Source organism: Anastrepha obliqua, chromosome 2 (genome assembly GCF_027943255.1).
Source record: "Anastrepha obliqua isolate idAnaObli1 chromosome 2, idAnaObli1_1.0, whole genome shotgun sequence".
Classification (NCBI taxonomy): domain Eukaryota; kingdom Metazoa; phylum Arthropoda; class Insecta; order Diptera; family Tephritidae; genus Anastrepha; species Anastrepha obliqua.
The window spans coordinates 127,843,851-127,870,466 of record NC_072893.1 but is presented as its reverse complement, the minus strand read 5'-3'; the positions used below and the strand labels follow the sequence as shown (position 1 = coordinate 127,870,466).

The 26,616-nt window shown below is 36.0% G+C and overlaps 6 protein-coding genes across 20 annotated transcripts; 3 read left to right on the top strand and 3 right to left on the bottom strand.

Annotated features, from left to right (window-relative positions):
• Positions 1–82: 82 nt before the first annotated feature.
• On the bottom strand, positions 83–1,426 carry LOC129239319 (uncharacterized). The gene is made up of 2 exons (XM_054874753.1): positions 1,260–1,426; positions 83–1,203 (listed from the first exon to the last, which is right to left on the bottom strand). The coding sequence occupies exons 1-2, from the start codon at positions 1,285–1,287 to the stop codon at positions 272–274; spliced, it is 960 nt and encodes a 319-aa protein (XP_054730728.1). The 5' UTR covers positions 1,288–1,426; the 3' UTR covers positions 83–271.
• An 808-nt stretch (positions 1,427–2,234) lies between these two features.
• On the top strand, positions 2,235–5,937 carry LOC129239316 (serine/threonine-protein kinase Pink1, mitochondrial). Its single transcript, XM_054874736.1, has 6 exons — positions 2,235–2,429; positions 2,510–2,679; positions 2,783–3,067; positions 3,138–3,974; positions 4,038–5,048; positions 5,128–5,937. The coding sequence occupies exons 3-6, from the start codon at positions 2,927–2,929 to the stop codon at positions 5,320–5,322; spliced, it is 2,184 nt and encodes a 727-aa protein (XP_054730711.1). The 5' UTR covers positions 2,235–2,429; positions 2,510–2,679; positions 2,783–2,926; the 3' UTR covers positions 5,323–5,937.
• Positions 5,938–6,384: 447 nt separating this feature from the next.
• LOC129239317 (apoptosis-inducing factor 3) lies at positions 6,385–18,476 on the top strand. 15 transcript variants are annotated; one of them, XM_054874739.1, is made up of 5 exons: positions 6,385–6,454; positions 10,274–10,468; positions 10,544–10,731; positions 15,324–16,231; positions 17,609–18,476. In XM_054874739.1, coding segments are annotated over exons 1-5 (2,052 nt in total). In that variant the 5' UTR covers positions 6,385–6,452; the 3' UTR covers positions 18,368–18,476. The 15 variants fall into 15 exon arrangements, with proteins under 15 accessions (XP_054730714.1, XP_054730718.1, XP_054730716.1 ...); XM_054874743.1 differs by lacking the exon at positions 6,385–6,454 and adding an exon at positions 7,345–7,364 and having other exon boundaries at positions 10,274–10,462; positions 10,568–10,731; XM_054874741.1 differs by lacking the exon at positions 6,385–6,454 and adding an exon at positions 7,345–7,364 and having other exon boundaries at positions 10,274–10,462.
• A 1,307-nt stretch (positions 18,477–19,783) lies between these two features.
• Positions 19,784–22,677, top strand: LOC129238008 (vacuolar protein sorting-associated protein 26). The gene is made up of 2 exons (XM_054873036.1): positions 19,784–20,184; positions 20,716–22,677. Exons 1-2 carry the CDS (start codon positions 20,038–20,040, stop codon positions 22,072–22,074), a joined length of 1,506 nt encoding a protein of 501 aa, XP_054729011.1. The 5' UTR covers positions 19,784–20,037; the 3' UTR covers positions 22,075–22,677.
• LOC129238009 (ribosomal protein 63, mitochondrial) lies at positions 22,635–23,275 on the bottom strand. The gene is made up of 2 exons (XM_054873037.1): positions 23,009–23,275; positions 22,635–22,936 (listed from the first exon to the last, which is right to left on the bottom strand). Exons 1-2 carry the CDS (start codon positions 23,177–23,179, stop codon positions 22,787–22,789), a joined length of 321 nt encoding a protein of 106 aa, XP_054729012.1. The 5' UTR covers positions 23,180–23,275; the 3' UTR covers positions 22,635–22,786.
• A 1,845-nt stretch (positions 23,276–25,120) lies between these two features.
• LOC129239337 (required for meiotic nuclear division protein 1 homolog) lies at positions 25,121–26,558 on the bottom strand. Its single transcript, XM_054874775.1, has one exon. The coding sequence runs from the start codon at positions 26,454–26,456 to the stop codon at positions 25,233–25,235; it is 1,224 nt and encodes a 407-aa protein (XP_054730750.1). The 5' UTR covers positions 26,457–26,558; the 3' UTR covers positions 25,121–25,232.
• Positions 26,559–26,616: the final 58 nt, after the last annotated feature.

Genomic DNA, 26,616 nt, shown 5'->3' with positions numbered 1-26,616 from the left:
TATGTGTAAATAAAAAATGGAAAACTGCGAAGTACTTCGCTGTTCAAAAGTAGCACTCGTTAGTAAGAGGGATTCTTCTAAGTTTTCATGTCAGGCAATACGAGTGTCTCATATTTAGCACTTACTTACTGTTTTTATTCTTTTCGTAATAGTCAAGTTTATTTAAAAAAAAGTCAATACAAATCAATATCTAATAAAACAACAAAACACATAAATTCTAACATTAATTCGTTAACAAAAACATACATATAACATCATGTGAACTAAATAGCTATGGCTTTTTAAGTGCAAACAGACCAGATAAAAAGTTAAGAGCCATTCCAACAGATTTCAATATTTTGAAGCAGTCGTTTGGATTTTGAATACCAATAACTTTTAAATCATCCATAGTTAAAGTAGAAAATACATCCAAATCGAGAATTTCTTCCCGTTCGAAGATTGTCCAATACTCTTGCATTCCAACGCGCGCCAATAACTCATAGATTGAAGGATTTGCCATTGGTGACAAACGATTCCATACCCAATTGAACACAGATGGCATACGTGAGTCTATTTCATCGCCCGGTGTATCATCGAAAACCAGTTTGGGTGGTCTATGACGATAAATATCTTCATGATGGCTTGTAGAAGAGGAACATGAAGAACTCGAAGACGACAAATCCGAATTTGTTGCCTTTGAATCATTATCATCAAGACGGTGCCCGCCACCACAAGAGGAATCGAAAGTTGACTCATATTTCGGTGGTTTGCTATTGCTCATACCCCAATTTGTATAATTATCTGGTTCACTGTTAGAAATCATACCCGAATTTTTTGAAGAAGTAGATCGCGCGGAAAGTTTTCGCGTTCTAATAGCATTTTCAGATTTGACATTTTTCGTGTTGAAATATGTTGGTTGTTGATTGGTGTATTTGCTTGGATTCACATTTATACCACCAGCCAGCCCAGCTGGCGAGGATCTAGGAGTTCCATCAGATTTGACATTTTTCGTGTTCAAATATGTTGGTTGTTGATTGGTGCATTTGCTTGGATTCACATTTATACCACCAGCTTGCCCAGCTGGCGAGGATCTAGAAGTTCCTTTAGTGCGTTGTGCCTCAATGGCTTCAATGAATGGTTTAAGCGAATCGTCACCACCTAAATCAAAACTAAATGCAGTATTCGTAGCGAACGGCTTGAGGGGCGTGAGGGGAGATTTTGGATCTGTTAAAAATCATTAATGAATTATAATGTTATTATAAACACAAAACTGTACAAACCTCGATAAGCTCGACTAAATGCGCTCATTCCTTTTAAAAATCAATTATTAAAATGTAACACAAAAAAGTTGACGGTTTACAAAGAAGACAAAGCAAGAACTGTTAACGAGAACACTCATGTATATATTAACGTACATTATTTGATGAAAGCAGTCGCATTTCAATGCAGTGCCATGGAAAATAACTGTAACTGAAACAAGTGCTTTAATCCCGGTTCAAAGTAGCGAGTAATAAGCACAGTTAACAGACAATACGAAGTATGCACGACGTATTTATTTGCCTTGAAAATATATCTTTATGGTACTGATTTTCATTGTTCTGTTTGAATTTTAATATAACTTTTAAATTTGTAGTACTAATGGCTTCATTTATTGCCGTAACTTATTCGGCACATTCGGCATTTTTAAATAAATTTGGCGTAAGGTACCAATTACACTGTTGTATACTGGATTCATGACAGACCACATTACTTGGATAATACCAAGGCGAATTTATTACAGGTGACAGCAAACACATATAAGTAAAATCCTACATGTATTTGTTGTTGCGTTTGGTCCAACCATCACGTCAAAATCAGCAAGCAAATGTAAACATACGAATGTAAACATACCAATACATACAAACAAAGCATATCATTTTGACGTAAGCCATACCTACGGTGAAAAATTCAGCTGGGTGAATGCTGTCATCTTAATAAATCCACCTTGGATAATACCAAGGCGAATTTATTTCAGGTGACAGCAAACACATATAAGTAAAACCCTACATGTATTTGTTGTTGCGTTTGGTCCAAGCATCACGTCAAAATCAGTAATCAAATGTAAACATACGAATGTAAACATACCAATACATACAAACAAAGCATATCATTTTGACGTAAGCCATACCTACGGCGAAAAATTCAGCTGGGTGAATGCTGTCACCTTAATAAATCCACCTTGTATAATACAGCTGTTTCTCCATTGTGATCGTGTCTTGTGTGTCGGTCAACTCGTTCTTTTGTGTGCTTATGGTTTGCCTTTCAATGTTTTTGTTTGCTAATTATAGTGATTACCGATGAAGAAGCGAACTGGCGAGTAAAATTTGCAGCAATATTTCAAGCGACAAGAAAATAAACAAGGCACCAACTGCAGAAATTTCAGCTAGTCTCTATAGTAAATGCAATCCACAGTAAGTTGTAGAAAAGCAGTAGTAGTGTAGTTGAAGCACAGTGATTACTAGATATTTATTACTTTCGTTGTTACATGCAGGGGCTCAAACTTAGGCATAGTAAGTAGTCAAGCGTGGAAAATATTGCGATTGTTAGATAATTGCAAAAAAGAGGAGGAAACGCGTTTACACGGGCAATCACATTCAAAGTGTATGATACGCCGTAGTGTGTGCTGCAAAAATATAGCGATTTTTGACAAAAGCAAGTCGAGTAAGTATTCCATATTATATACTACATAAAAATATATGTATGCATCCTATTCTGTTATTTTCTCGTTCTTTTGCTTCTACGACGTAATTCTTCCTACGTTCAGCTGGTTGTCAAAACAACAATTCACAAACACAAGTGTACCCCCGCGGTGCGACAGAAAAGTAGTGTGAGACCAACAACTGTGGGTTTGCGGGCATCATATTTTACATTTAGCGGTGCATAGGCGTGTTAGCAGAGGTCGCCAAGTATGTCTGTGCGCCTACTAACCTTGCGACTGGTTAAACATGGTCGTTATTTCCTACAAAGCTACTGGAGACGCGATATACACGCCAACATTTTGGAACAAAATCGAGATAAGACGCGCCGAAGCTTACCCAACTCTTTGAGGGTATGGAAAATGTAATTTTTGAGTGCCTTGATAAATGTATTAAACTTCTTTTTGTCTAACAAACTTTCAGCCGGGTTCCGGTACTGTTACCGCGTCCGCGCGACCTTTACCAGCTAGGTGCGCTCTTAATGGCATCAGAAATGCAGGCTCGAGTGGCTCGGCAAAGTCCCTTCCACGAACCGGTCTCTTAAGCGTTGGACAACATGCGCGCAAAGTATTTATCGATAACATCTTGAATCGTGTCACAACAAATTACTCCCAAGATTTGCGTAAACAAGCAACTAAAAAGCTCTTCTATGGTGATTCTGCACCTTTCTTTGCACTCGTCGGCGTAAGTTTGGCTTCGGGAGCAGGTGTCTTAACAAAAGAGGATGAATTAGAGGGTGTTTGTTGGGAGATTCGCGAAGCTGCCAGTCGTTTGCAAGCGTCGTGGAATTGTGATGAAATATCTGAAACATTGGGTAGTGATTTCAGCATAGATGAATTGGAAGTGGGACCAGCGATTGCCAAAGGTTGTGCCGCCGTAGTATATTCGGCAGCATTTAAAAATGATAGCAGTACTGCTGCATCTGTAGAAACGCCAGCTTTGAACACAACGAATGATGCTGAAGCTGCGGCAGCTATGGGCCGTGGTAGCGCACCTACACCGCTACAACAGCAATCCTTCCACCCAGAGTTAATGTCACCAATACAGAATATGTCGCGTTTCGTACACAATTTTGGCAGTTCTATGGATAACTTGAATGAATTGTATAATCAGAACTCGGCCGCGGCCGCATTTGTTGCCGAGCGAAGGGGACATCGATCGAGTGCCGAGGAAGCGGAAATTACGCAGAAATCGGACACCGATTTGAATAGCGATATGAATGCGGGCTTCTCAGGTGTTAGCAGCGGAATGCAGGGACTGGTATTTATTAATTTGCATTTTGAGTATATTGATATGAAAATATATGCCACTTATTGATTACAGCAACCGATTGACTCTCCTCTTGCTAGCATTAATCGTTATCCGCTCGCTTTAAAAATGATGTTTAACTATGATATACAAAGTAATGCACTCTCCATATTGCGTGCCATGTACAAGGAGACTGTGCCCGCACGTGCACGTCGCATGAATGACTCGGCAGGCGAGTGGGAGGTCTTATTACAAAATCAAACACTCTCTTTGCCGCCTCATCCAAATATAGTATGTATGTTTGGTTTCTTTTGTGATGAGGTGCGCAATTTCCCCGATGGTCATTTGCTGTACCCAATCGCTCAGCCGCAACGCATTAATCCACATGGATATGGTCGCAACATGTCGCTATACCTACTGATGAAACGTTACGACTACAGCTTACGTGCGCTGCTCGATTCACACAATCTGAGCGCTCGTACTAAACTATTGCTACTGGCGCAATTGCTTGAAGCCACTGCACATATTAATCGTCACGGCATTGCACATCGCGACCTTAAGTCGGACAACATACTCATTGAAAAAAACGATGACGATTCGCCACCAGTGTTGGTACTCTCTGATTTTGGTTGTTGCTTGGCAGATAAAGTGCACGGCTTGCAAATACCCTACACCTCGTACGATATCGACAAGGGCGGAAATGCAGCACTTATGGCTCCAGAGATCATTAATAAACAACCAGGTCCCTTTGCCGTCTTAAACTATGCTAAAGCGGATTTATGGGCTTGTGGTGCGATTGCCTACGAAATATTCGGAATGCGTAACCCTTTCTATTCATCCAGCGGTGGTTTGGCTATGGCTAATGGCGAGCAAACGCTATCGCTACGCAATAGTGATTATAAAGAGGACGATCTGCCACCACTGAGTGATGAATGCCCAGTGATTGTGCAACAATTAATCTATAATATATTGAATCCGAGCCCATCAAAGCGGGTTAGCCCTGATATTGCAGCGAATGTAATGCAGCTCTTTTTGTGGGCACCATCTAAATGGCTAAAGGCAGGTGGTATGCCCAACAGCCCGGAGGTGAGTACAACCGTCCTAAACGCTGTTCAACCGTTGCTCACTTAGTAATTTGTTTTTCTATATACCTCTACTTTTCTAGATACTCCAATGGCTGCTTTCACTCACCACAAAAGTTATGTGTGAGGGTCGCGCAGTTGTTGATCAGCTCAGCTTCAACGCCAGTGGTCGCCGCACTTATGTGGAATATCTATTGATTTGCAGTTTTTTGGCACGTGCACGTCTAAGACGTATACGTGGCGCTCTCAACTGGATACAAGATGTGGTAGTGGCTTAAGCAAAAACCTCAACCTATATTACTACTAAATTAAACCTAAGCGACAACTTACCGAATGTTAGCATTACTCAAGTATAAAAGCATACCGTGAAGTCCAGCACTATTGCTTGTAAAGCTATCACGAAAGCAACAAACAACAAGTCAACCAATTTTCATCTCGTACATCTTCTAAGTTTGTAAAATTTTATTTATATATGTACTTGTACCTTTATTGTGGCAAATTACTTTGCCGACTCTTGTCAGAAACACCCGAAAGAATGAATAATTTGTGATGAATGAGAATATAAAACGATTTACAGTTGTTAATATATACATACACATATATACGTATGCATACGTAGAAACTTTACCAAAATTATAATTTAATATTGGCGATAGGAAAAATTTGCATATTTTTTTATAGACCTAAATTATTTCTAATCTTAAAAAGCAAAATTAGTATTGCAGACACTAAATACTAAAATAATTTGCGTGATTAATGTATTTATCTATAGAGTTTATGATAAGAAATTCATTTTAATTGTAACAAAAGAGAATGCACCATAGCATCTTCAAAACTATTATGTACAGAGATAATAAAGGAAATACATGCTTGTGCACAGAATTTTATTCGAATTTGCATGACTTCTTTTCTAAAGATACATATACTTGTAATGTGCAAGAAAGAAAATGTAAAACGCTGCTAGTCCCTTTAAATTGAATTCTACACCATCAACACGCCGTGGGCTCAAACAAGAAAGTTATTGTTGATGATGGAATATTGCTCTTCATTGTCACAAATAAACCAAATATTTTGGAGATGTAGCAAAGTAAGTTGAAGTAGTAAAATATTTTCAGTCGTTTTACCTAAATATTGTGTGATTGAGAAAGTAAAGAAATCTAAATTAGTGGTTTTATAGCTGTTTGTAATAAAAACTTGCCAAGTTCAAATGAGACTGTCACATTTGGTCCAGCTCCTCCCAAATTTTAACGCATTAGTCAAATCACCTTGGTCAAATCCCAATCAGCTATAAATTTGCAACCCTGTCATCTCCAATCAGCTGTTACTAATTGCAATTCGAGCTCAACTGATCACAATAATACACAAACCGGTGCAATCACATCTATGAAAATCATAGAACGGCGATAAAATGTAATAAATATTTTTAAAGTGAAATATTGGGCAATTATATAATATGCATTTACTTTATCTACATTTGTAGTTTGCATTGCCAGACTTATTAAGTACTTAAGTCCATTTTCGATTGAGTTTTCAAATTTTTATCAGCAAATAGATGGACGGAGTGCTAGAAAAGTAACAGAAACTAAAACAGCAAAACAAAAGTTGTGTTAAGCTTTTTCGCTTATCAGTGGGTATGCATGGCGTCAGTGTTTAAAATATGCAAATATTTCAAATACCCATTCACTCTATCAATTGCGGCTTTTGAGTAAGCGGCAGCGGTTTCCCTTGATGCATATTTACAATTGCCAAATATTACTAGCAATTGAAATGGAAGAGTACACTCAATTCGGCAAATATTTTTTGAGAATGTTTTGTTTTTGAAATTGCAAGCAATTATCCTTTGCGTGTTTTTAATTCTTTATTCGTGTAAAACTTGAAATGGTATTATGGAAACACGTATGTAGTTCAAAAATTATGAATTAATTTAAATGGTCAATTTGATTTATGGAAACAGTACATACATACCCAATTTTTAAATATTGTGAAACCTATGTAAAATATATGACAATGGTCTTTTCAGCTAACAATGAATTCGCCAAAGGTCTAAAATTGTAGAGAATGGTTATTAAATAAAAGAAATCGAAGGCATTCGCGATTTGCTGAAACCACAAAAAACTTATATTATCTTTTTGGTTTTGATAAATACGTACACACATATCTGCTGAAATAGTATATATATACACATGAGTGTAGGCATTTTACTTTTAATGACACCGCAAACGAAGATTATAGTTCTAGTAATTTTTATTTTATGCGGCTCCAACAGATGAATGTGCCGCAAAAGCTTCGATTGTAGCGAAGTGTGAGAATTTTGAATGTGGTATGTATGTATGTATATATATATGCTTATGCATGGTACATAAAAGTGCACTGGGGTATTATAGCTTTGTTAACATAACAGTTGTTTTTAATAGTCCAACGAAATCGAGATAGAGAAGGATATACAAACTAATGTGTATTTAAAAGGGTTGGTGTCGACATTCTGTATGTACAAAATTCTAAAAACAAAATTCTGCTTTTTAAAATTCTGCTTTTTTAAAATTCTGCTTTCTAAAATTCTGCTTTCTAAAATTCTGCTTTCAAAATTCTGTATTAAAATATAATGTTAACAATGTTAAAGAGGTAATGTAATTATTTAATATAATTTATTATTATTATTATTTTGTATTATTATTCGAGATATTAAATAAAAAATAATAATAATAATAATAATAATTTTTTCTTCAGCTTCGATCGAATCCACAGTATTTTTGCGTAGAACTTCTTTTCGCGTGGGCGGCCTTCGGCCGCGCTTCAAAAAAATAACCCTCATCAGTCCAACTCCGGCTACGCAATCCACAGTATTTTTGCGTAGAACTCTTCTAAAAAACGAACCGCTTCGAAGGATTATTAAGAAAAGAAATGAATTAAGTCACACTAAATGTAATTGGCTAAACTAAAATATTGTTATCGCTTAAACATATATGTACATATCGCACCCTAAATACAAAAGGGTCACAACTCAAAATGTACTTCTGCTCAAATATGAAGGAGACGGTATCAATAAAACGGTCCGCGGATGACATATGGCAAAAATAAATTTTTTGTTTTTTGGTAGGACTGTTATAAGCTTACATGGCAAATTTCAGCGTGATATGTCACATAGTTTGTTTTCTGTGCTACTGTAAATAAGTCAAGCTTGAGTGTGGAAAATTTTGAGTTGTGACCCTTTTGTATTTAGGGTGCGATATGTATATTTATGGAATAAATGTTTATTTTGTTACTTCTTGTATGACGAAAATCACAAAACTTGAATAAAGCAGAATTTTTCGCATTAAACATGCAGAATTTTGAAAAAGCAGAATTTTAGAAAGCAGAATTTTAAAAAAGCAAAATTTTAAAAAGCAGAATATTTTTGCAATTTACAGAATTTTGTCACTCAGAATTTTGTAATACAGAATAATGACACGCTCCCTATTTAAAAATGTCCATAACGATGAAAAAAGTTAATTTAGTCATATAAGTACATTTATCTTTGTCTATTACACACGGTGAGATTCTGTAATTCATCTCCGAGTGGATTTCACTGAAATTTTCTGGCAATTGTGCCAAATATGTATATATTAAGCCTTTTGCAACATTCAACAGAATAATCCGCGAACAAAAATAAATTTCCAGCAGAAACTATCAGCTTCCTCTCATTTCATTTACTTGCTAAATTTCCCCTACTTGTTTGAAGTTAGAATTTTTTTCTAAATGTACATTGGCGTTTTACACTTTCATAAAATAAACCAAAGTTGGAAATGAGATTTCCTTTTGTCTAGTAATGATTTAAAAGGCATTGGCCAGTGATCACGAGCATTTTTCATGTAATAGGCAGTTAAAATTTGATAAATTATATTGCGTCTCAGGCTAATCAGGCAAAAATATTTCAATTTTATTTATCAAACGATCTGATAGCTGTAATTATCATCACTACTAGACTATTTCTATGAATTTTACTCAAATCTTGCACTGGGTACTCATATACATACATACATGTATACATATAAAGTTCGGTTCGGCCCCAACTCGGACACTTCTTAACTTTTTTCATATCAAGTTTTCTGTTAGCTTTGCTCCCAAACAAAGTATATGCAAACATACATATACATACACACATATATAATACATACATATGTACAACACGTAAAAGTAAGAGTAGCATTAGTACAAATCAGTTAGTCGTGCAAGTTGGCCAAGTTCGTTGCTCATATTTGATTTGTCGTTCACGCGTGTTGGATGTACGTAAGTTAATACATACTCGCCGAAAGGAATTCGAAATTCCTTGTGAACTTTTTGCTATTTGAATAAACACATACAAGTGTGAACAATAATTAAAAAGATAATAAAAATAGTACAGTAATTAAACTCACTTCGTATAACTTAACAAATACCAATCAAACAAGTTCAATGCGAACCAAAGTGAACAGCTCTAGTAATAAGAGTTGGTAGAAACAAAAACAAACCAAAAAATGCAATAACAAAAACACGTAACACAGTGAATGATTGGGGGGAAAACCAGTCACGGCGTCGCGTGTTTCGTACGTATGTTTCTTATACGAATGAGGATTTATTAAGTCAAATACGTTCGCAGATACATATGTATACATATATGTATATAAAATATAGTATGCACATAAATATGCATTAACTGCTTTGTAGAAAGATCATAAAAGTATACTAAATATTTTGTTTTTATTATACAGCTATCAAAGCTGTGTATAATTATTTTTATGACGTTTCATGTAAATGAATTGGAAATACCCTTCACCGGTTTTGCACGCATTAGTCACACAAAGTAAAACATAAAGCTAAAGTTAGACCCTATTACACATAAGCATATGTATGTATGTTGGATATGCATGCAAACATTCAAGTGCTTAAACACTAAATTGAGATAATAATGCAACAAGTGTTTTTCGTTTTAAATACATAAATAGCTACGTATTATTTACGCGCAACGCTATTATATAAATTATACAATTTTATTCGTGATTTCATGCATTTATGAAAAAATAAATATATTGTAATATATGCGTTCATATAAAAATTCTTTTTGTACATAACCATTTATAAGTTGTGCTAAAAAGATTCCACGTATTTTTCTCTCTGACGTACATCTCAACGCATCCTATTGCATTGCCTCAACAACCTCTTGCGTGTTTTGTGCGCGTTTGGCATTCCATCACAAACACCTATCACGCATAGGAGTTTATTAACGCGCCGGGGTGGCAGCATTTTATCATCCCAGTTATTGGTGCAGCAACAACAGCGCTATTATACCAATAGTAAACTTCTGACCACCTATCTTAGTGAGCTAAACAATTCGACATTTCGACGAGCGAATTCTGCGAGCGATAACTACCATTGCCACTTTAGGTCAGCACAAAAGCGAAGGTCAGAGTGAGTTAGACTGTTTGGAGTTATGCTGAACTTTTGTTTTCATATTTGTGTTTATTTTATTCGCATTATAAATAGCATTCCCCTTCGAACATTCAACAGGTTTTACCACGAAAAAACGAAACCGCAACCACAACAACATACAGTGCGTACAAATTTTTTATTAGTCAGCAGAAAATCAGTAGCTATGGGTTCGGCAAATTGTAAGGAATATTCGACTACAACGTCCAAAGACGACGCGAATGCATCAGCCAAGCATCAGGATGGTGAGTAAAGTAGAAACGAAATTATGGTTTGGGTGTTTTTCGTATTTACATATGTACGTCCATATGTGTAAAATGTTTTCTTAATGAAGTCTCATAAGTTTTTTGTATGAGCGTGTGTGTATACATTTTGCTTAAAAACTAACGGATATCCACTAGGGTAGAATTGGCGCGATTTTATTGAATTTACTAGTCCATAATCCAGCCTTGGAAGCCTTAGACGATGAATGCATTCTATAAGCGAATCGTCCTTTTTACCCTCATAACAGGTTAAGTTTTTAATGAAAAAATAGGATCGACCCGAAAAATAGGATATTGACTAACCAGTTTAATTGAGTTTGGCTGTGAACCGACCAATTCCTTTTATAAAGAGAGTTTTAATACACAACTATATGGCGTCTCTTAATTAAAATTATATTAACCATCCACTTATATCGATGGAAAACTTTGTTAATTTCCTTTTTTTCTGCTGCTATTTTTCTCTCAACCCTCTTCAAATGAAAAACTCCAAAACTGTATGTTTCACAGATCAATACATTTTTCTTTGAATTTTTTATTTATATATTGTCAATTAATAGTTTTTTAATTTCACTTGCGTGTTCAATTACAAATAAAAGTCGTTAAAGAAAGAACGAAACACCCAAAACTCCCGGAAAATTAAAGCCTAAGAGGTGCTAAAAAGTGGTAAGTTCCTACTTGTGCTGTACCCTAATTCAAATATCAGGTTAAAAATTCTCCATCGCGTGATTGTCCTCCGGCGTGGAGATTACCTTTAGCTTTGCTGAAAAGGTTAAAATTTATTGAAATGAATTTAGTTTGCATGTAAACCCAAATGTCCGAAATGTGAAAAAAGAAGAAATATGGAATCAAAAACACTACGCAAACTCAAAACTCTGAGGATTCTCGCTGTCTATTCGCTTTGCACAATCTGTGTCATTCATAATAATTCAAATGTCAGTCTGTAGTGAAATTTTCTTCTGTACATTCCAGTGCCGCTGAGCAAAGCCAAATTATTAAAAAATACTTCGTAGTTAACGCAATAGAAAGCGGCGAGGCAAGGTAATCTAGATTATAAATTATTAAAAAACCGTTCACAAAATTCAGAGAAGTCAGTGAAGTGAAAAAAATTAAAATTGAGACAATCAAGGCAGAAACATCGCGTCACAAAAAACAAAATGATTACATTAACGAAACATTATGATCAAACAATTGAATTACTTTGAATGTTGGTTTTGCTTTATCGCTCGTTAATACGAGAATACGCGTAATTAATTTTTCGTTTCCTCAGTTTTTTATGGTTTGTGTTACGTTTGCTTTTTTGCCAAGAAAATATCGCTCAAGGTTATTGCAACGTGAATGGCTGTTGCTTTAAAAAGCGAAATTAGCCGGCTGCATGGCTGTGTTGATGCGCCGGTAGGGGCGTATGAGTTATGTAGTTGTTGGCCAATTTGTTTAGTGTTGCAAAGTTGGAAAATAAAAAATTAAATAAACCGGAATAAATTGAGATAAAATAAAGTACGTTAAAATAAAATACAACAAAAATAAATTAAAAATATAACTGAAAAACAAAATTACAATAAATTAAGTGGAAAGTTATAAGGTGAAAGAAATAAAACCTGAGTAAATAAAATAATATACAATTTAACTAAATTAAATTAAATGGAATGAAATAAAAAAAAATATTTAATTAATAGAAATAAATTGAAATGAATTAAACCACGGTGATGTGGGAAAAAAGATTCAAAGAGAAAGAAATTTAGTAAATGTAAATTTAGTGACAGACATACCGAAAGAAAGCTCTGCAATCAAAATAGGCGTACATATTGCAACAAAATTATAGAAAATATAATTCCTAACAAAGTAGTGATAAACTTTCGACTACATTGAGTGAGGTTATCATACAATTCATATCATAAGTTAGCGGTCCACAAATTACATAACAAAATTAGATGATAAGCTTTGTCTAAACAATTGTTGCACTATTTTTTAATACGTACGAATATATATACATATAAAAGAATAGATAAGTCGATTTATCTTTTTACAATACTCGCAATATTTTTCATGTTAAATTTTTTCGTTGATTTTTTATAAATCGAATATATGTACGTTGCTCGCGAAATTTAAAAAGTCACCTAATTTTTTGAGCACACCTTTTACATTCTTACATACTTGTATAGTATAAAGTATGTATGTAAACGAGTATTAATCTAGACACCATGACGACGAATTATTTTGCAAATTTGTTATAATTATTGTAAATACAAAACAAATACTCTCGAGAATCCCATTAAAAACCAGTTGACTCGTCAGTTGCATACCATACACTCTCTTCCATATTACGCTCATATTTCACTCTCCTCGCACTCATTTGTTCGCATTGTAAACCAACAACTTGCCAGTGACATAATCAACGCAAAGTAATATTAAGTTATACTGATGAGAAACCAGTGATATTGCAGTGTAGTTTGTGAGAACTAAGCTAGAATTTCTGCGCAAATACAAATTTCTTAAGTTTTGCTATATTAATTACAGTTACTTTGTTGTAAGAAGCAGTTGATGATGAGCAGTCGTGAAACTATAGTGAAGAACCTAAAAATATTTCTATAACAACTTTTTCAGTCAAAGTGACTTTCATGCTGTGATTTTTAATAATAGTAGACAAATAAGTCTGTCAATAATAAAATCTTAAAGCCTTTGATTTAAAGAAGTATTTACTAAACGAATATAAAACAATATGTTAGGTATGTCTATTTGTATGTATGTATGCACATATATATATTGTATGTCGCTTGTAAACTTCAATGAACAGCTAATGAACATTCCTTTCACTTTTGCCATTATAATTTGTAACAAATAATTTTACATCAAATGAACCGCTGTCAATATTTTCATAATGATTATTGTTGAGTTTTAATGGTGCCCGAATAAATATATGTAACTGTGCAATTTGCATACCTTGATGTGCTTCTTGGTGTGCTTCTTGGTGTTTGACACCTGGACGCTTGAATTTGGCAGGCAAACAAAAATTGTATTTTCAATAATAGAAACCTGTTTTGCCAACATGAAGTTGCTGCTCAATAAAAGGTCATTAAAGTGGATAGATTTTTGAAATAATGCCAATTTCTTTCTACTTGTCGATTGTTACATGACCTCCACAATACGAGTACAGTGTGGTTACGCCTGGCTTACATGCAGTTAGTTCATAAATTGTAAGTTTTCTCTTAAACACCTGGTCATGAAACATCAAAAATTATTGATAATTACAACAGATCTGTTCATGAAGTAAATAATTTGTAACAATTGAAGCAAATAAATTGTTGCAAATTATCAAGTTGTGGTGTTAATGTATCCAAAAAACTTGCACAGTAGGGGAAAGTGTGAGAGCAAAATGACATTTCATTTTGAGGGGAACTTGCAAGTTTTTACTGGATAAATTTTAACTTGTAAGAATTTGCAAGTGTGAAAAACAGCTGATCGCAAAGTAAAAATAAACACGAATTAAAATTTGGGAATTGAGTCAAAGTTCCAAATTTGAATAAAAATTGTGATTCAAAGGGAGAATGTAAGTAAATATATTTTTGATAAAATTTATAGTCATATATTAAATAGGAATCGGCCAATGATTTACAAGTAGAGGTACTATGTACTTCTGAACCACAGTCTCCAGTCACCGTTGTTGCAGTTTCCGAAATACAAATCGGAAGCATTGAAAGTATCTTTTGTGTTTTATGCGTGTACTTCTTGGAAAACGGAAGCAAGGGAAATATTAAGAAAGCTGTAATTGCCACAAAGCAAATTATTTTGGACAAAATAAAATCTTGTGATTCTCGTTATTTTGCATTTTATTTGCTTCATTTAAATTTAATATGAGGTGGCTCAACTGTAAGAAATTTTACTTTTTGTGATTCTTTCCGCCAAAAATTCAATCAGCTGTTCGTAAAACTTGCAAATTGTTACTGGTTTTGCGTTCATGTACTCTTTTGATATCTTTCTCTTTGAGAGCGAATTCTCAGAAATTAAGTTACTGGCAAGTTATTTGATAATTTTTACATGAACACACCTATTAACTAAAGCCCAGTTGAATTTTTCCATAAAAATCGTTTAAAGCATGATAAATATTGTACTATTAAAAAGGAGCATAATGCTTTTTCTCGCCTCTAAATTCCGTTTTCCCATTTAACCAAGAAAATTAGTGTTACTTTTTTTTTAACTATTCCAAGACTGATAATGCCGATAATCAAAACCAGCTCTTGTTGTTTAAATCGCCTTAATTAACTTATCTTAACTTTGTTTTAAACATAACTACAATTTTTAAAGGCAAACTGTATACATTTTCTGTTGGATTTTTACCGAAGGAATCATCTCAACACTATCGGTTTCTGCCGCTTCGGTTAGCCCACCATACCCCCTAGGACAACTCCGATCCGCACGTTTTCAGAAAGGCGGCTCGCACTTATTTTTACCTTTTTAAGCATTCCTGTGTTTTTTGTTGAAATTTCTACTGTCTGCATATTTTTACAATCTTATCTATTTGCTTTCAAAAACGAATTCCATTTTTCATCTTTCTTTCTTTTCGTTAACTTTCACCTTAGGTACATATCAGTCTACATCCGAATGCGACATGTCGGAATATACCAACGCTGTCGAAGTCTGCAACATTGACGATCTGCAAGAAAATGAAATGAAGCAATTTAATTTCGATGTGGACACAAAAGTGTTGGTGGTGAAGCAAGGAGGTCAGATAAAAGCTGTCGGCAATAAGTGTACGCATTATGGCGCACCATTGCACACTGGCGCCTTGGGTCAGGGTCGTGTGCGTTGTCCTTGGCATGGCGCCGCTTTCTGTTTGCGTACCGGTGACATCGAAGATTTCCCTGGCCTGGACTCGCTGCCCTGTTTTATGGTGCGTGTCGAAGATGATGGCAAAGTAAAATTGCGTGCCAAACGCACAGATTTGGAGAAAAATAAACGCTTGAAAGATATGGTGAAACGCGATATGTCGAATAAGCAATGTGTCGTTGTTATTGGAGGCGGTCCATCAGCTGCCGTGTGTGTGGAAACGTTGCGCCAAGAGGGCTTTACAGGTCGTATTGTCATGCTTTGCCGCGAACAAATCTTGCCTTACGATCGTATCAAAGTTTCCAAGTCCATGGACATTGCGCTGGATATGATACAATACCGCGATGCCGACTTCTATGCTCAATATGGCATTGAGGCTATGCTTGGGGTCGAGGCGACCAGAGTTAATACGATTGACAAGAAAGTTGTTTGCTCGGATGGGAATGAAATCAAATATGATCAACTCTTTATAGCTACTGGCTTGAGCGCCAGGAGGCCGCCAACACAAGGAAATAATCTGAAAAACGTGTTCACTTTGCGCAACTACGCAGATGCTCGAGTAATATTGAATGCAATTACACCGGAGACAAATCTGGTATGCGTGGGAGGAAGCTTTATTGCAATGGAGGTGGCTGCAGCATTGGTCAACAAAGTTAAATCGGTAAGAAGAGATACGTGAAAGATGGAATTAAATATTGTTTTTTTTTTATGTTTATTCCGTTTGTGGAACAACATCAAGACGCACACCACAAATAGAAGGAGGAGCTCGGCCAAACACCCAAAAAGGGTGTACGCGCCAATTATATATAATATATATATTCCATAGAATAGAAATCAGAATGTGGTGGTATTTAGTATTTATAAGTAGTATTGGGTGGCAAGTGAGATAACAACTACTATAGTAAAAGAGTTTGGTGCGTGAGATACCGGGTTCGATGGGTATACAAACTAAAAAAAAACGTTTCCCATAAATAGAAATGCAGCTGAAGGGACAGTCACATCACTGCGACACGATATGTCCACATTTTGGAATGATCTCCGCAAAGCTCTTACATTTTCTTTAGCAAATTCTCACAATTTTTGTGCTTCGAAGCAAGTTGAACAAGTAAATACCGTCTAGATTGAAAAGTGATTCAAAAGAAAAGTAAAAGGAAGAAGAAGCTTCAAAAAAGTTCGACCTAATCGACCAGGGTTGGATGTGCCAAACTATTACTGTTATTAACCTCTAATATTCCAGCTTACATTATCATGTCGATAAATTTTGCTATATTCCAGGGCGGATATATTTCAGGCTTACGTGCTCGGGCTCTTTAAAACTTGTACCTAATTAGTTTTGAAGTGAAGTGAAGGGCATGTAAACAACAGCTTGTTTTGCTCATTGGGATCAATGATGAAAGATTATTAGATTTAGCCATCAACCATTGGCTGATTCTTTCAGATTCGCAGAGCGGGCTGATCTTGGCCACACCTCTAAAAATTTTGTTCACCATGTATTCACACACTCGTCCAATCAGCTGTTGTTCAGACGGCAACGAAGCAAAATTAGTGTGTTGATTTTTTTCGTATATCACCAACACAATCTTAATTTTTTCGTAAGCAAACCATTGTCATGACTCCGGTTACGTCAGCCAATCAGTTGATTCTTTCAAATTCGCTGAGAGACGGTCTGATGTTGGCCACACCTAAACTTTTTTCACCATGATCGGGGTTATCAGCCTTGAAAATAATACAACAAAAAATGGATTTTTTACTCTAACCTTGCCTTAGTTTCGAAATTAGGACTTTTTTATTTTTACTTAACTTATTTAATAAAAATTTATTTATACAAGTTTTAAGAAAAATTGTAGCGCTAACAACGAAGGCCATCAGCTATTAGGAAATTAAGTTTTTTTTCAGAAATTTGAGAAAAAATGAATTTAAGAACACTTTAATGTTAAGAATAGTTTGGAGTGCATAATTTAGTATAAATAAAATATGTTATTTCTTAAAATTTCATTTACTCGTACATTTACCTCGAATGTGCGTTTTTTCCTTGCAGGTAACTATAATATACTCAGGCGAGTATCCTTTTGCTCTTTTCGGCAAAGCGGTTGGTGAACTTTTTCATCGTTTGTATAGTGAGAAAGGAATTATAATGAAAGGTCACAGCCGACTCTCGGCGTTGCATGGAAATGCCGAGGGTGCCGTTACTGAATTGGAAGTTGCTGGCGGTAACAAATTAGCCTGTGATGTTGTTGTATTGGGTACTGGTTCAACATATAACACAGATTTCTTGGAAGGCTCAGGCATCAACATTAACGCCGACGGCTCCATCGACACTGACATGCATCTAATGACAAATGTGGTGGATGTTTATGTAGGCGGTGACATTGCGAATGCTCCCATATTGGCCAATGCAAATCAACGGGGCTCTGTTGGTCACATTCAGTTGGCGCAATATCATGGTCGTATTGCTGCTCTCAATATGACGGGTACAATTGAGGATTTGCGAGCGGTACCATTTTTCTTCACGATGATTTTCGGTAAAGGTATACGATATGCTGGGCATGGTCGTTTTTCGGATGTGTTGATCAAGGGTGATTTGAATAATTTTAAATTCGTTGTGTACTATCTGGATACTCAGGGAAATGTAGTATCGGTATTGACAATTGGCCACGATCCGGTCGTATCACAATTTGCAGAATTACTTACTCAAGGCAAGCGTTTGCATCGCACGCATATAGAGAATGCAGCGGATCATTTGGAGTGGACGAATATGTTGAAAGAGAAGAAGTCGCGAGCGGTCTGTGACTGCTGAAGTGCATTTGAATTAATTGTGTAGTTTATTGTTTCTCATTGGTATTTATTAGATAAAATCGCAAAGAATTTGCTAACGAAGTATTGAAATAAACGGAAATAAAAATATATACATATGTATGTATGCTCAAAATGAAATATAAGGAAATTATTTGTAATACATACATATATTTGGTATGTATGATGTTCATATTAAATACTCAAGAGATCGGAGAAAATAAACTCAGAATCGGAAGTCTAACAGGTTTATAGACCAAATTCGTCTTCAGTAAAACGATACACATTCCGACTCGTTTTCGTCTTAGTGAACTCAATTTCAAGTGAGATCGAAAAGTACGAGGTTATTTTCATTTAGTTTCGATAATCAGGCGGTTCTAGTAATAAGTTCGTAAGGAGCTGCTATTAAGCGCGGATTATTGGTAAAAATTTCAAAAAAGTAAAATATTTTCACCTACATAAATATTCACATAAAAAAATTAGTTCCACAACTCCAACGCATTTTTATAAATTTTTGTAAATGTTTATGATGGCTTAATTTGAGTAAATTGCAAATTAAAGTTCCGAACCTAAAAATGTGTAATCAAATATTAATTGTAATTCATGCTAAGGCGGAATCTAGAACTTGTCGTTTTCATTTCTATCGTTTGATCTTTGCTTATTCAAACAATTCTTATAGGAAAGATTTATTAAATGAACAAAGATTATAGCAATAATGGTGGGCGCCGTAGCCGGATGGGCTTGTGCATAATTACAGTGCACAGTTTCAATACCCGCTGTGGGCACGAATCGCCAAAATGATTGAAAAGGTTGATTTTAACAGACGGACAGTGCCAATGATATTTTTGCCGACCAATTCCTTTTGCGAAAGTTTTATCATATTTGATTTGCGATAAAAAAGATTAGACTGCTATATGGTATAACTAGTTTGTAAATTACTCCCTAGTATTTTTTGAAAAATGTTGCAAAGGGATGGTCGTAGAAATCATGTAGGCGCATGCCACAAATTCGTAGAGAAGCTTGACTTATTTACTATATATATATTTTTTTAAATTTAATTTTTAACAATTTAAACATTGTTCACCAAATCAAAATTTTTTTTAATTTTAATTTTTAACAATTTTCTCCTTGACTACTTAAACCAAAGTTTGAAGTACATTATCGGCATGTTGTTTCCTTCTTCTCAATCACCCTGTAGTACTTATCGACGTTCTCTGTTTATCGTACGTAAATCTATGTGCTGCCATCACCCGTGGCGGTAATGAAAACAAAATTAATCGGTATTGATTAAAATAAATACTATAAAAATCCCAACTACCAAAGAAAACTAAATTTGAACAAAATGAAATAAAACTTGAAAGTTATATTTAGTAAAAAAATCCACAACATGTAAACTCATTCATTAATCCCCTTACGCGAAAATGCCCAACAATTTTTTGACAAGCGTTGACAACACCGACTGTCAAAAATTATCTAAATTCACAACTAATCAAACGCAACGAAGTTAGATTTCTTTTCTGCTGTTGATCAAACGCCCAATAATTTTTTTGTTTTCCTATTGTGTGCGCGTGTGATTTTCTTTATAGATATCCACATAACATTCCAAAACGCAGAACTTCAACAATAACCTAAGAAATACTTTGGCAGAGAGCGCAAAAATACAAGCCAGCAACGATGAACTTTCTCGGATTTGGTCAATCGGCCGAGATCGATATCGTTTTTGATGGAGCGGAAAACAGGAAAACTGCCGAGGTCAAGGGAGAAGATGGAAAAATTGAAAAAATGCTGTTGTATTATGACGGTGAAACTGTGTCGGGCAAGGTATGTGCATTAATTTATTGAAAACAAGTGCATATATGTTTTAGACAGAGGGGGGCGTATTAGGCAATGAGAGGCATACGGGGCGATAGTGACGATGCAAGAGTGACAGCTAACAACTGAGGTGGCTACGACCGACAGTTGGGTTAAAGAGTGAAGCCACTTCTTTATAATGCATTGGATTGATATCTAATTGAAATAGTATGAAAAAAGCCAATTTAATTGGAAAAGGCTTGTGAGATGTTATCAGTCAGAATAACGTAAAGTAGCTCTGTTCAAACTTCGAAAGTGAGATTCCATTATGTTAAGTATAACTAATTGTGTGCTAATAGCAGCGTAACTCAATGAGTAGAATAGAATTAATGCAATAAATGAAAACTTCAGAAATATTTCAATTTGGGCAGGTATATGCGGAGTTTTGGAGCAAACATGCTAATGTTTGAAAACATGAATACCCTAATAACTTTTAAATGTAAATATTTAAAACCGTTCAGCGGATCTACATAAATAATTATTACTTCTCTTCTAATGTAGGTTAATGTGACACTCAAGAAACCTGGCAGTAAACTGGAGCATCAGGGCATAAAAATCGATTTCATTGGCCAGATAGAGCTATTTTATGATCGTGGCAATCACCATGAATTCAAATGCATTACTAAGGCCTTGGCCCGCCCCGGTGATCTTATACAAAACCACAGTTACCCTTTCGATTTTCAAAATGTTGAAAAGCAATTCGAGGTTTATGCTGGTTCAAATGTACGCTTGCGTTATTTCTTGCGTGCAACCATTGTGCGTCGCATCAGTGATATTACGCGTGAAGTGGACATTGCTGTTCATACGCTTTGCAGTTATCCAGAGATGAATAATCCTATAAAAATGGAGGTAGGCATAGAGGATTGCCTTCACATCGAGTTCGAATACAATAAAAGTAAATACCATTTGAAAGATACAATAATCGGTAAGATATATTTCTTGTTGGTACGCATTAAAATAAAACATATGGAAATTGCAATTATTAAACGCGAGTCCACTGGCACTGGACCGAATATGTTCACTGAAAATGAAACAATCGCTAAATACGAGATAATGGATGGTGCACCGGTGAAGGGCGAGAGCATACCAATCCGCGTATTCCTTGCCGGTTACAATTTAACACCGACTATGCGCGATATCAACAAAAAATTCTCGGTAAAGTACTTCCTAAATTTGGTGTTGATGGACACTGAGGATCGTCGTTACTTCAAGCAACAGGAGATAACGCTCTGGCGCAAAGCAGACATACCGCGTTACCACAACCAAGGCCAACAACAACACACGAGTATGGTGCACTCTCATCACCCGCAACATGCGCCTGCACATCTGGTTGGTGGGCCTCCAGCGCCCACAATGACCAGTGTTGGGAGCGGATCCACTGCAACTGGAATGGATAGTGATTCAAGCGCTACAGGCACTGTGCCTGAGAGTAAGATGGGCTTGTTCACACGTGAAAGCCCAAATCAAGAATTCACTCAGCAAGTGGATTCATTGCCCACTTCACCAACAACACCACCTCCTGTGGAACGTGGCATTGGTGATGGTGCAGCCGCAACCAACACTTCGCCTGTTATGTTATCTACTACACCACCGCCATTGTCACCAGTGTCAGCAACAGCAGCAGCGCTTGGTACAAATCCCGATAATGATGATTTTGTGGGTGCCGAAACGCGACCGATAATAGCGGCTACAGCGCCAGTGGAAGTAACACCAGACACTGATGATGGCATGACAAATGTGTCGCTTGCCCCCACTGATATAGATATTGTTGTGGCGGCTGCAAAACCAGACGCAAATGTCGTTGAGAAGACGCTTGAAGCAAAAAAGCGTGAAACAGCCGCACCACTTATTGCGGATTGAAAATGCTTAGAGTTAGAAAACAGACAGACAATTAGTGTTGCAAGTGCTTAAAGCTTTCACTTTTAAAGCGATTCACCCAATGAATGTCTCTGCGCATTGTTCGTTGGCTGTAACTCTACTATTGCTATCAATATCACATACATATTCCTGGGTTTTTAAGTTAGGTGGCGTATCGACGACGCACTCAAGAACAGCACACAAATTCAGATTTGATTAATAGCAATTTGTGTTCATTGTTTCTGTTCCATTAACCTAACAAAAAATAAGCAATCGATACCCTTTGACCCCTTCTTACATATAACCACAATACGCCCGTTCTCATAAAAAAACTCTGATATTTTTCCATTGTTATTAAAATTGTATAAAACTGCACTGTTCTCCAAAATTATATTTGTATTAATATTTCGTCTTTAGTTATTTAAAAATTGTATTCTAAAGCAAAAAACAAAATGTTACACGTTGCACGGAGTAGTGTATGGTTATAAACGAAGAATATCTTTGAAAATAGCAAAAAAAAATGTTTGTATCTTGTAGAAAATAAGTAAATCGTACATAAAATATATTATGCATTAAACAATTTATTAATAAATAAATGAAAAACTATTTCATATGTGAGAGTTTATTCTATCTTAACTTGTTGACCCTCTTTAGCATTACATTCGCTAAATATAAAATTTTTATTAAGGATGGGATGACAGATTTAGCCATTTTCTTACTCCCAGGCTTCTTTTACTTTCAAATGTGCCAGTCGCTCTTCAATCGTTATGTGTGGTTTCAATTTCCCTAAAGTCTGTCTATCGTTCCACATCGCAAGTTTAGCTTGTGTCTTGCCCAGCTCCTTAGCATGACCTGACGATTCCTCCTTTAATACATTGAATAACAACATTAATACGAATAGCACAAAGTACTCCTAAAAATAATACACACAACTTACTACTGTCAAGTAAGGATGTCGCAACCATAACATATTTTGCTCTTGTCTTTCATAATCGCGTTGCAGCGTGTCCATTGCACGCTTACTGACGGGTTTTATAAGCCGCCGCTTACCTCGGAAAATGTGCCCTGGCACAGTTTTCTTAAAAAAGTTAATTAACGTCAACTGCATTTTGCGCAAACTATTTAAAATTAATAAAATTATTTCCTCCAATTACACGAGCTGCGCAACAATCAGCTGATAGACATAGACACCTCTTTAACCGCTGCTATACACTGAACATACTCCAACACAGTACAGGCATGTTCAACCAGCATTCAGCTCTGTTTACAAACTTCTCCAGTAAAAACTCTTGAATCACGAACACAATTGATTCGTTTTTTCTTGATTTATTATTTTGATTTCAGTAATTCGCTTCCTGCTGATGCATTTTTTTTAGAAAATTTTGACTTTCAAAATACCAAATTGCATTCGCTCCCGTAAACGAAAATGCAAGGAGAGCCTGTTATTGAAAACACTAAAATTTACGAATTTTAGATTGTCCTTAGCAAGAATGACAGAATAGAAGATTGCGCCTTCCGAGTTCGGTATGACGTCAGCGCGGCAGATAATCTAACAAAAGGAAGAAAAATTAGTCGTTTGTGAAGAGGAGGAGTAAGCGAAAGCAAGCACAAGAAATTATAAAATATAAAAATCCCAATATTACCAAGCCATTCACTGAATATTTACAAACGAGTCACTTTCTCTCCTTTTGTTTGTTTATCTGCAGCACTGATATCATTCGGTTATCGAAAGCGCGAAAAACAAAGTAGTGATCGTCGGAAGACGCCACCAATACATGCTGTGCTCTTAGTATAATTACAGTATCAACAGAATCAAATCAGTGAAATTCGTTGGAAAAAAGTTCACTGCCAAAATTAAGACATACTTCGGCACACAACTGAAGCGACAACGAAATGGTAACACAAATGACATGTCAAATGTATTCGTAATTTACTTAAAGGTTTGATATTTACGAAATGGGACGCTATACGCTGCAGCAAAATTGGGAAATATTGAAAACCTATTTCCAAAGTGGTGAATATTCTTCTTCTTTTCTGATTTTTACATCGGTGGCTATGTCAATAAGCAAAATTGTCGGATTTGGGGCTCAGAAAATCCACACGTTACTGTAGAGAAGCAATTGCATCCACAAGGAGTCACTGTTAGGTGCGGTTTTTGCTCTGGCGGCATCATCGGGCAATTTTTTTGAAAATGAGCGAGGAGCCGCGGTTACAGTAAATGGCTAACGTTACCGTGACATGCTCAACGAGTTTCCAAAAATTGAAGAGGATGACATGGACGACATTTGGTTTCAACAGGACGGTACAACTTGTCACACTGCTAAAGTTACACTCGAACTTTTGGCTACCGTTTTTGAAAACCGAATAATCAGCCGAAATTCCGATATCACTTGGCCGCCTCGGAGCTGTGATTTAAGCCTGTTGGACTATTTTTTGTGGGGAGCCGTTAGGGACAAATGCTATGCTAACCATCCAGAGACGATTGATGCTTTAAAACACGAAATCGAAGTTGCCATTCATGAAATGGAGCCCAAACAATCGAAAATGTGCTTAAAAATTGGGTTGATCGAATGGCCTACTGTCAAGCCAGTCGTGGCAGTCATTTCAACGATATTATTTTTCATTCATAAATGACAATGTTCAATCTTCAAAATAAAACAAAAAGTTTGAAAAAACATTGATTAGTCTTTTTTTAAAGCCGATTCAAAAAGTAAATTTTAAATGGCCCACCCTATATAAACCAATTTACTTCGCCAACGTTATCTCTCTTACAGAAGTACCCCGCACATAATATTTTAAAATTTGAATTAAACGAAAAATTTGGGGCTTCTTCTTTGGTTTTTCATGTAAATTTCATTCTAGTTCTGTTCAACTCGAGGAAGTTCGCTCAGCTATTTGATACTATTTGCACTATTAACTTATTTTCATTTAAACTTGTAAACAAATCCTTATGGCGAAACGTTCTCTCTATGAATTGGATATGGTAGTCACGCACCAACTCATTCGGCTACGGAGGCCGTCTGGTAAGTCTTACCGTTACAAAAACTAGTTTTATGAATATGGAAAAACTTTATTTGCCTACCGAAATATATTAAACACTCTTTCATGTTCGGCTAAATGCATTCTCTTGATCAGCCCCTCTCAACCCCTGTTCATGCATTTCAATGTGATAGGGCTGCATCCTCTTCATCTTTGTTATAAAAACGGTCCATATAGTGTACTGTTTCGAACCCAACTTCTACCATAATCAGTATAATAATCATCCATTCCAAACGAATATGATGTGCGTCATTCAAATTGTGCGAGATTAATTCAGCCAACTCGACGCAGTGATTTATCTTTTCATTCATAACTTTCGTCCGCCGCGAAATACTAAAGTAAGAACACACTTGTAGGTACAATTTTTCCAACTCTTCGCGATCCCAATAGAAATCTGGCGTATCCAACAAATCCGACGCCAAATTGATTTCGTGTCGCAAAGCAAAAAGTTCTCCTGTTTTGCGCAGCACCTCGGCGCGTGACATTCGTATGCGTCGCCCTCGTTTTAAATCATCTGTTAGATATTCGATTGAATCAATGTAGCGTTCGAGCATAGCTTCCCACATACCAAGTTTAATTGAGGTTGCCATTGCATTGGAGAATGTGTACTTTTGTAGAAAATTATCACCCTCTGATGCGAGGAAAAATTTTCCATTGTAGAAGAAAGCACGTGCCACTTCCGTATCTGATGCAGACACGATATCACCTTCAACATCAACTGCGGTGGAAGGTATGTACATATACGGCATTACCTCGCTTTCGCCACGGACTAGTGGACTTAAATATTGGTCCTTCTCGTACGGTCGCAAAAACGATAGTAAATTATTTGTTTCAATTTCATTGAAGTTCCACAATACTACTGATCCTTCGCGGAAGAAAATTATATCGCGAGCTTCCTCACCTACTGGATATTTCGCAGTCGCATATAACACATCCTGTTCCGCCCCAAGATTGTCTGTAGAGAAATATTTCTTAACAGTGTACAAATTTTGTTCGTTTAAACCTTTCATCAGTGCCTCCAAATCATATTCTTCGGCAGTAGTAAAAGCAGTAACGTTGAAAAATCCCTCAGCGGACAAGTCCTCAAAGCCATGGCCATCCCACTTCTTGCGAACGGTACGCTTTTTTAAAACTTGAGCAAGTGAAGCACCAACAGTAGCCTGTTGTGCCGCCTTTCGACTATGTGTTAATGGTGTTGGAAGTTTCAATTCAAATTGCGTCAGAGGCTTTTGTGAGGCATGCTTAATATTGCTGCATGTAATTTGCCGATAAAATACACCAGTCAGTTTCTGCGTGAAAGATGTGCCACCAGCACTTCTGGCAAATATAAGTCGCGCAAAGTTCATATTATTAGAATTCACTGTGATATTTAATATAAGTGATATTTTAATTTCATAATCCACACAGAATTTCACAGCCGGCTTTCAACTAACAGATGATTGCGTATGTATGTTCAGTTATTGGCAACTTAAATAAAAAAAAAAACAGTTTAGTATTTTATGTATT

Excerpts from the sequence above, each read along its gene's own strand:
- LOC129239317 (XM_054874737.1), top strand. Across the intron at positions 10,732-15,323 it reads ATCAGCCAAGCATCAGGATG|GTACATATCAGTCTACATCC; the intron begins GTGAGTAAAGTA and ends CTTTCACCTTAG. Across the intron at positions 16,232-17,608 it reads TGGTCAACAAAGTTAAATCG|GTAACTATAATATACTCAGG; the intron begins GTAAGAAGAGAT and ends TTTTCCTTGCAG.
- LOC129239316 (XM_054874736.1), top strand. The coding sequence starts at position 2,927 with ATGTCTGTGCGCCTACTAACCTTGCGACTGGTTAAACATGGTCGTTAT. Across the intron at positions 3,068-3,137 it reads GCTTACCCAACTCTTTGAGG|CCGGGTTCCGGTACTGTTAC; the intron begins GTATGGAAAATG and ends ACAAACTTTCAG. Across the intron at positions 5,049-5,127 it reads GTATGCCCAACAGCCCGGAG|ATACTCCAATGGCTGCTTTC; the intron begins GTGAGTACAACC and ends CTACTTTTCTAG.
- LOC129238009 (XM_054873037.1), bottom strand. The coding sequence starts at position 23,179 with ATGCAGTTGACGTTAATTAACTTTTTTAAGAAAACTGTGCCAGGGCAC. Across the intron at positions 22,937-23,008 it reads GACATCCTTACTTGACAGTA|GAGGAATCGTCAGGTCATGC; the intron begins GTAAGTTGTGTG and ends AATGTATTAAAG.
- LOC129238008 (XM_054873036.1), top strand. The coding sequence starts at position 20,038 with ATGAACTTTCTCGGATTTGGTCAATCGGCCGAGATCGATATCGTTTTT. Across the intron at positions 20,185-20,715 it reads GTGAAACTGTGTCGGGCAAG|GTTAATGTGACACTCAAGAA; the intron begins GTATGTGCATTA and ends CTTCTAATGTAG.
- LOC129239319 (XM_054874753.1), bottom strand. The coding sequence starts at position 1,287 with ATGAGCGCATTTAGTCGAGCTTATCGAG. Across the intron at positions 1,204-1,259 it reads ATTTAGTCGAGCTTATCGAG|ATCCAAAATCTCCCCTCACG; the intron begins GTTTGTACAGTT and ends GATTTTTAACAG.
- LOC129239337 (XM_054874775.1), bottom strand. The coding sequence starts at position 26,456 with ATGAACTTTGCGCGACTTATATTTGCCAGAAGTGCTGGTGGCACATCT.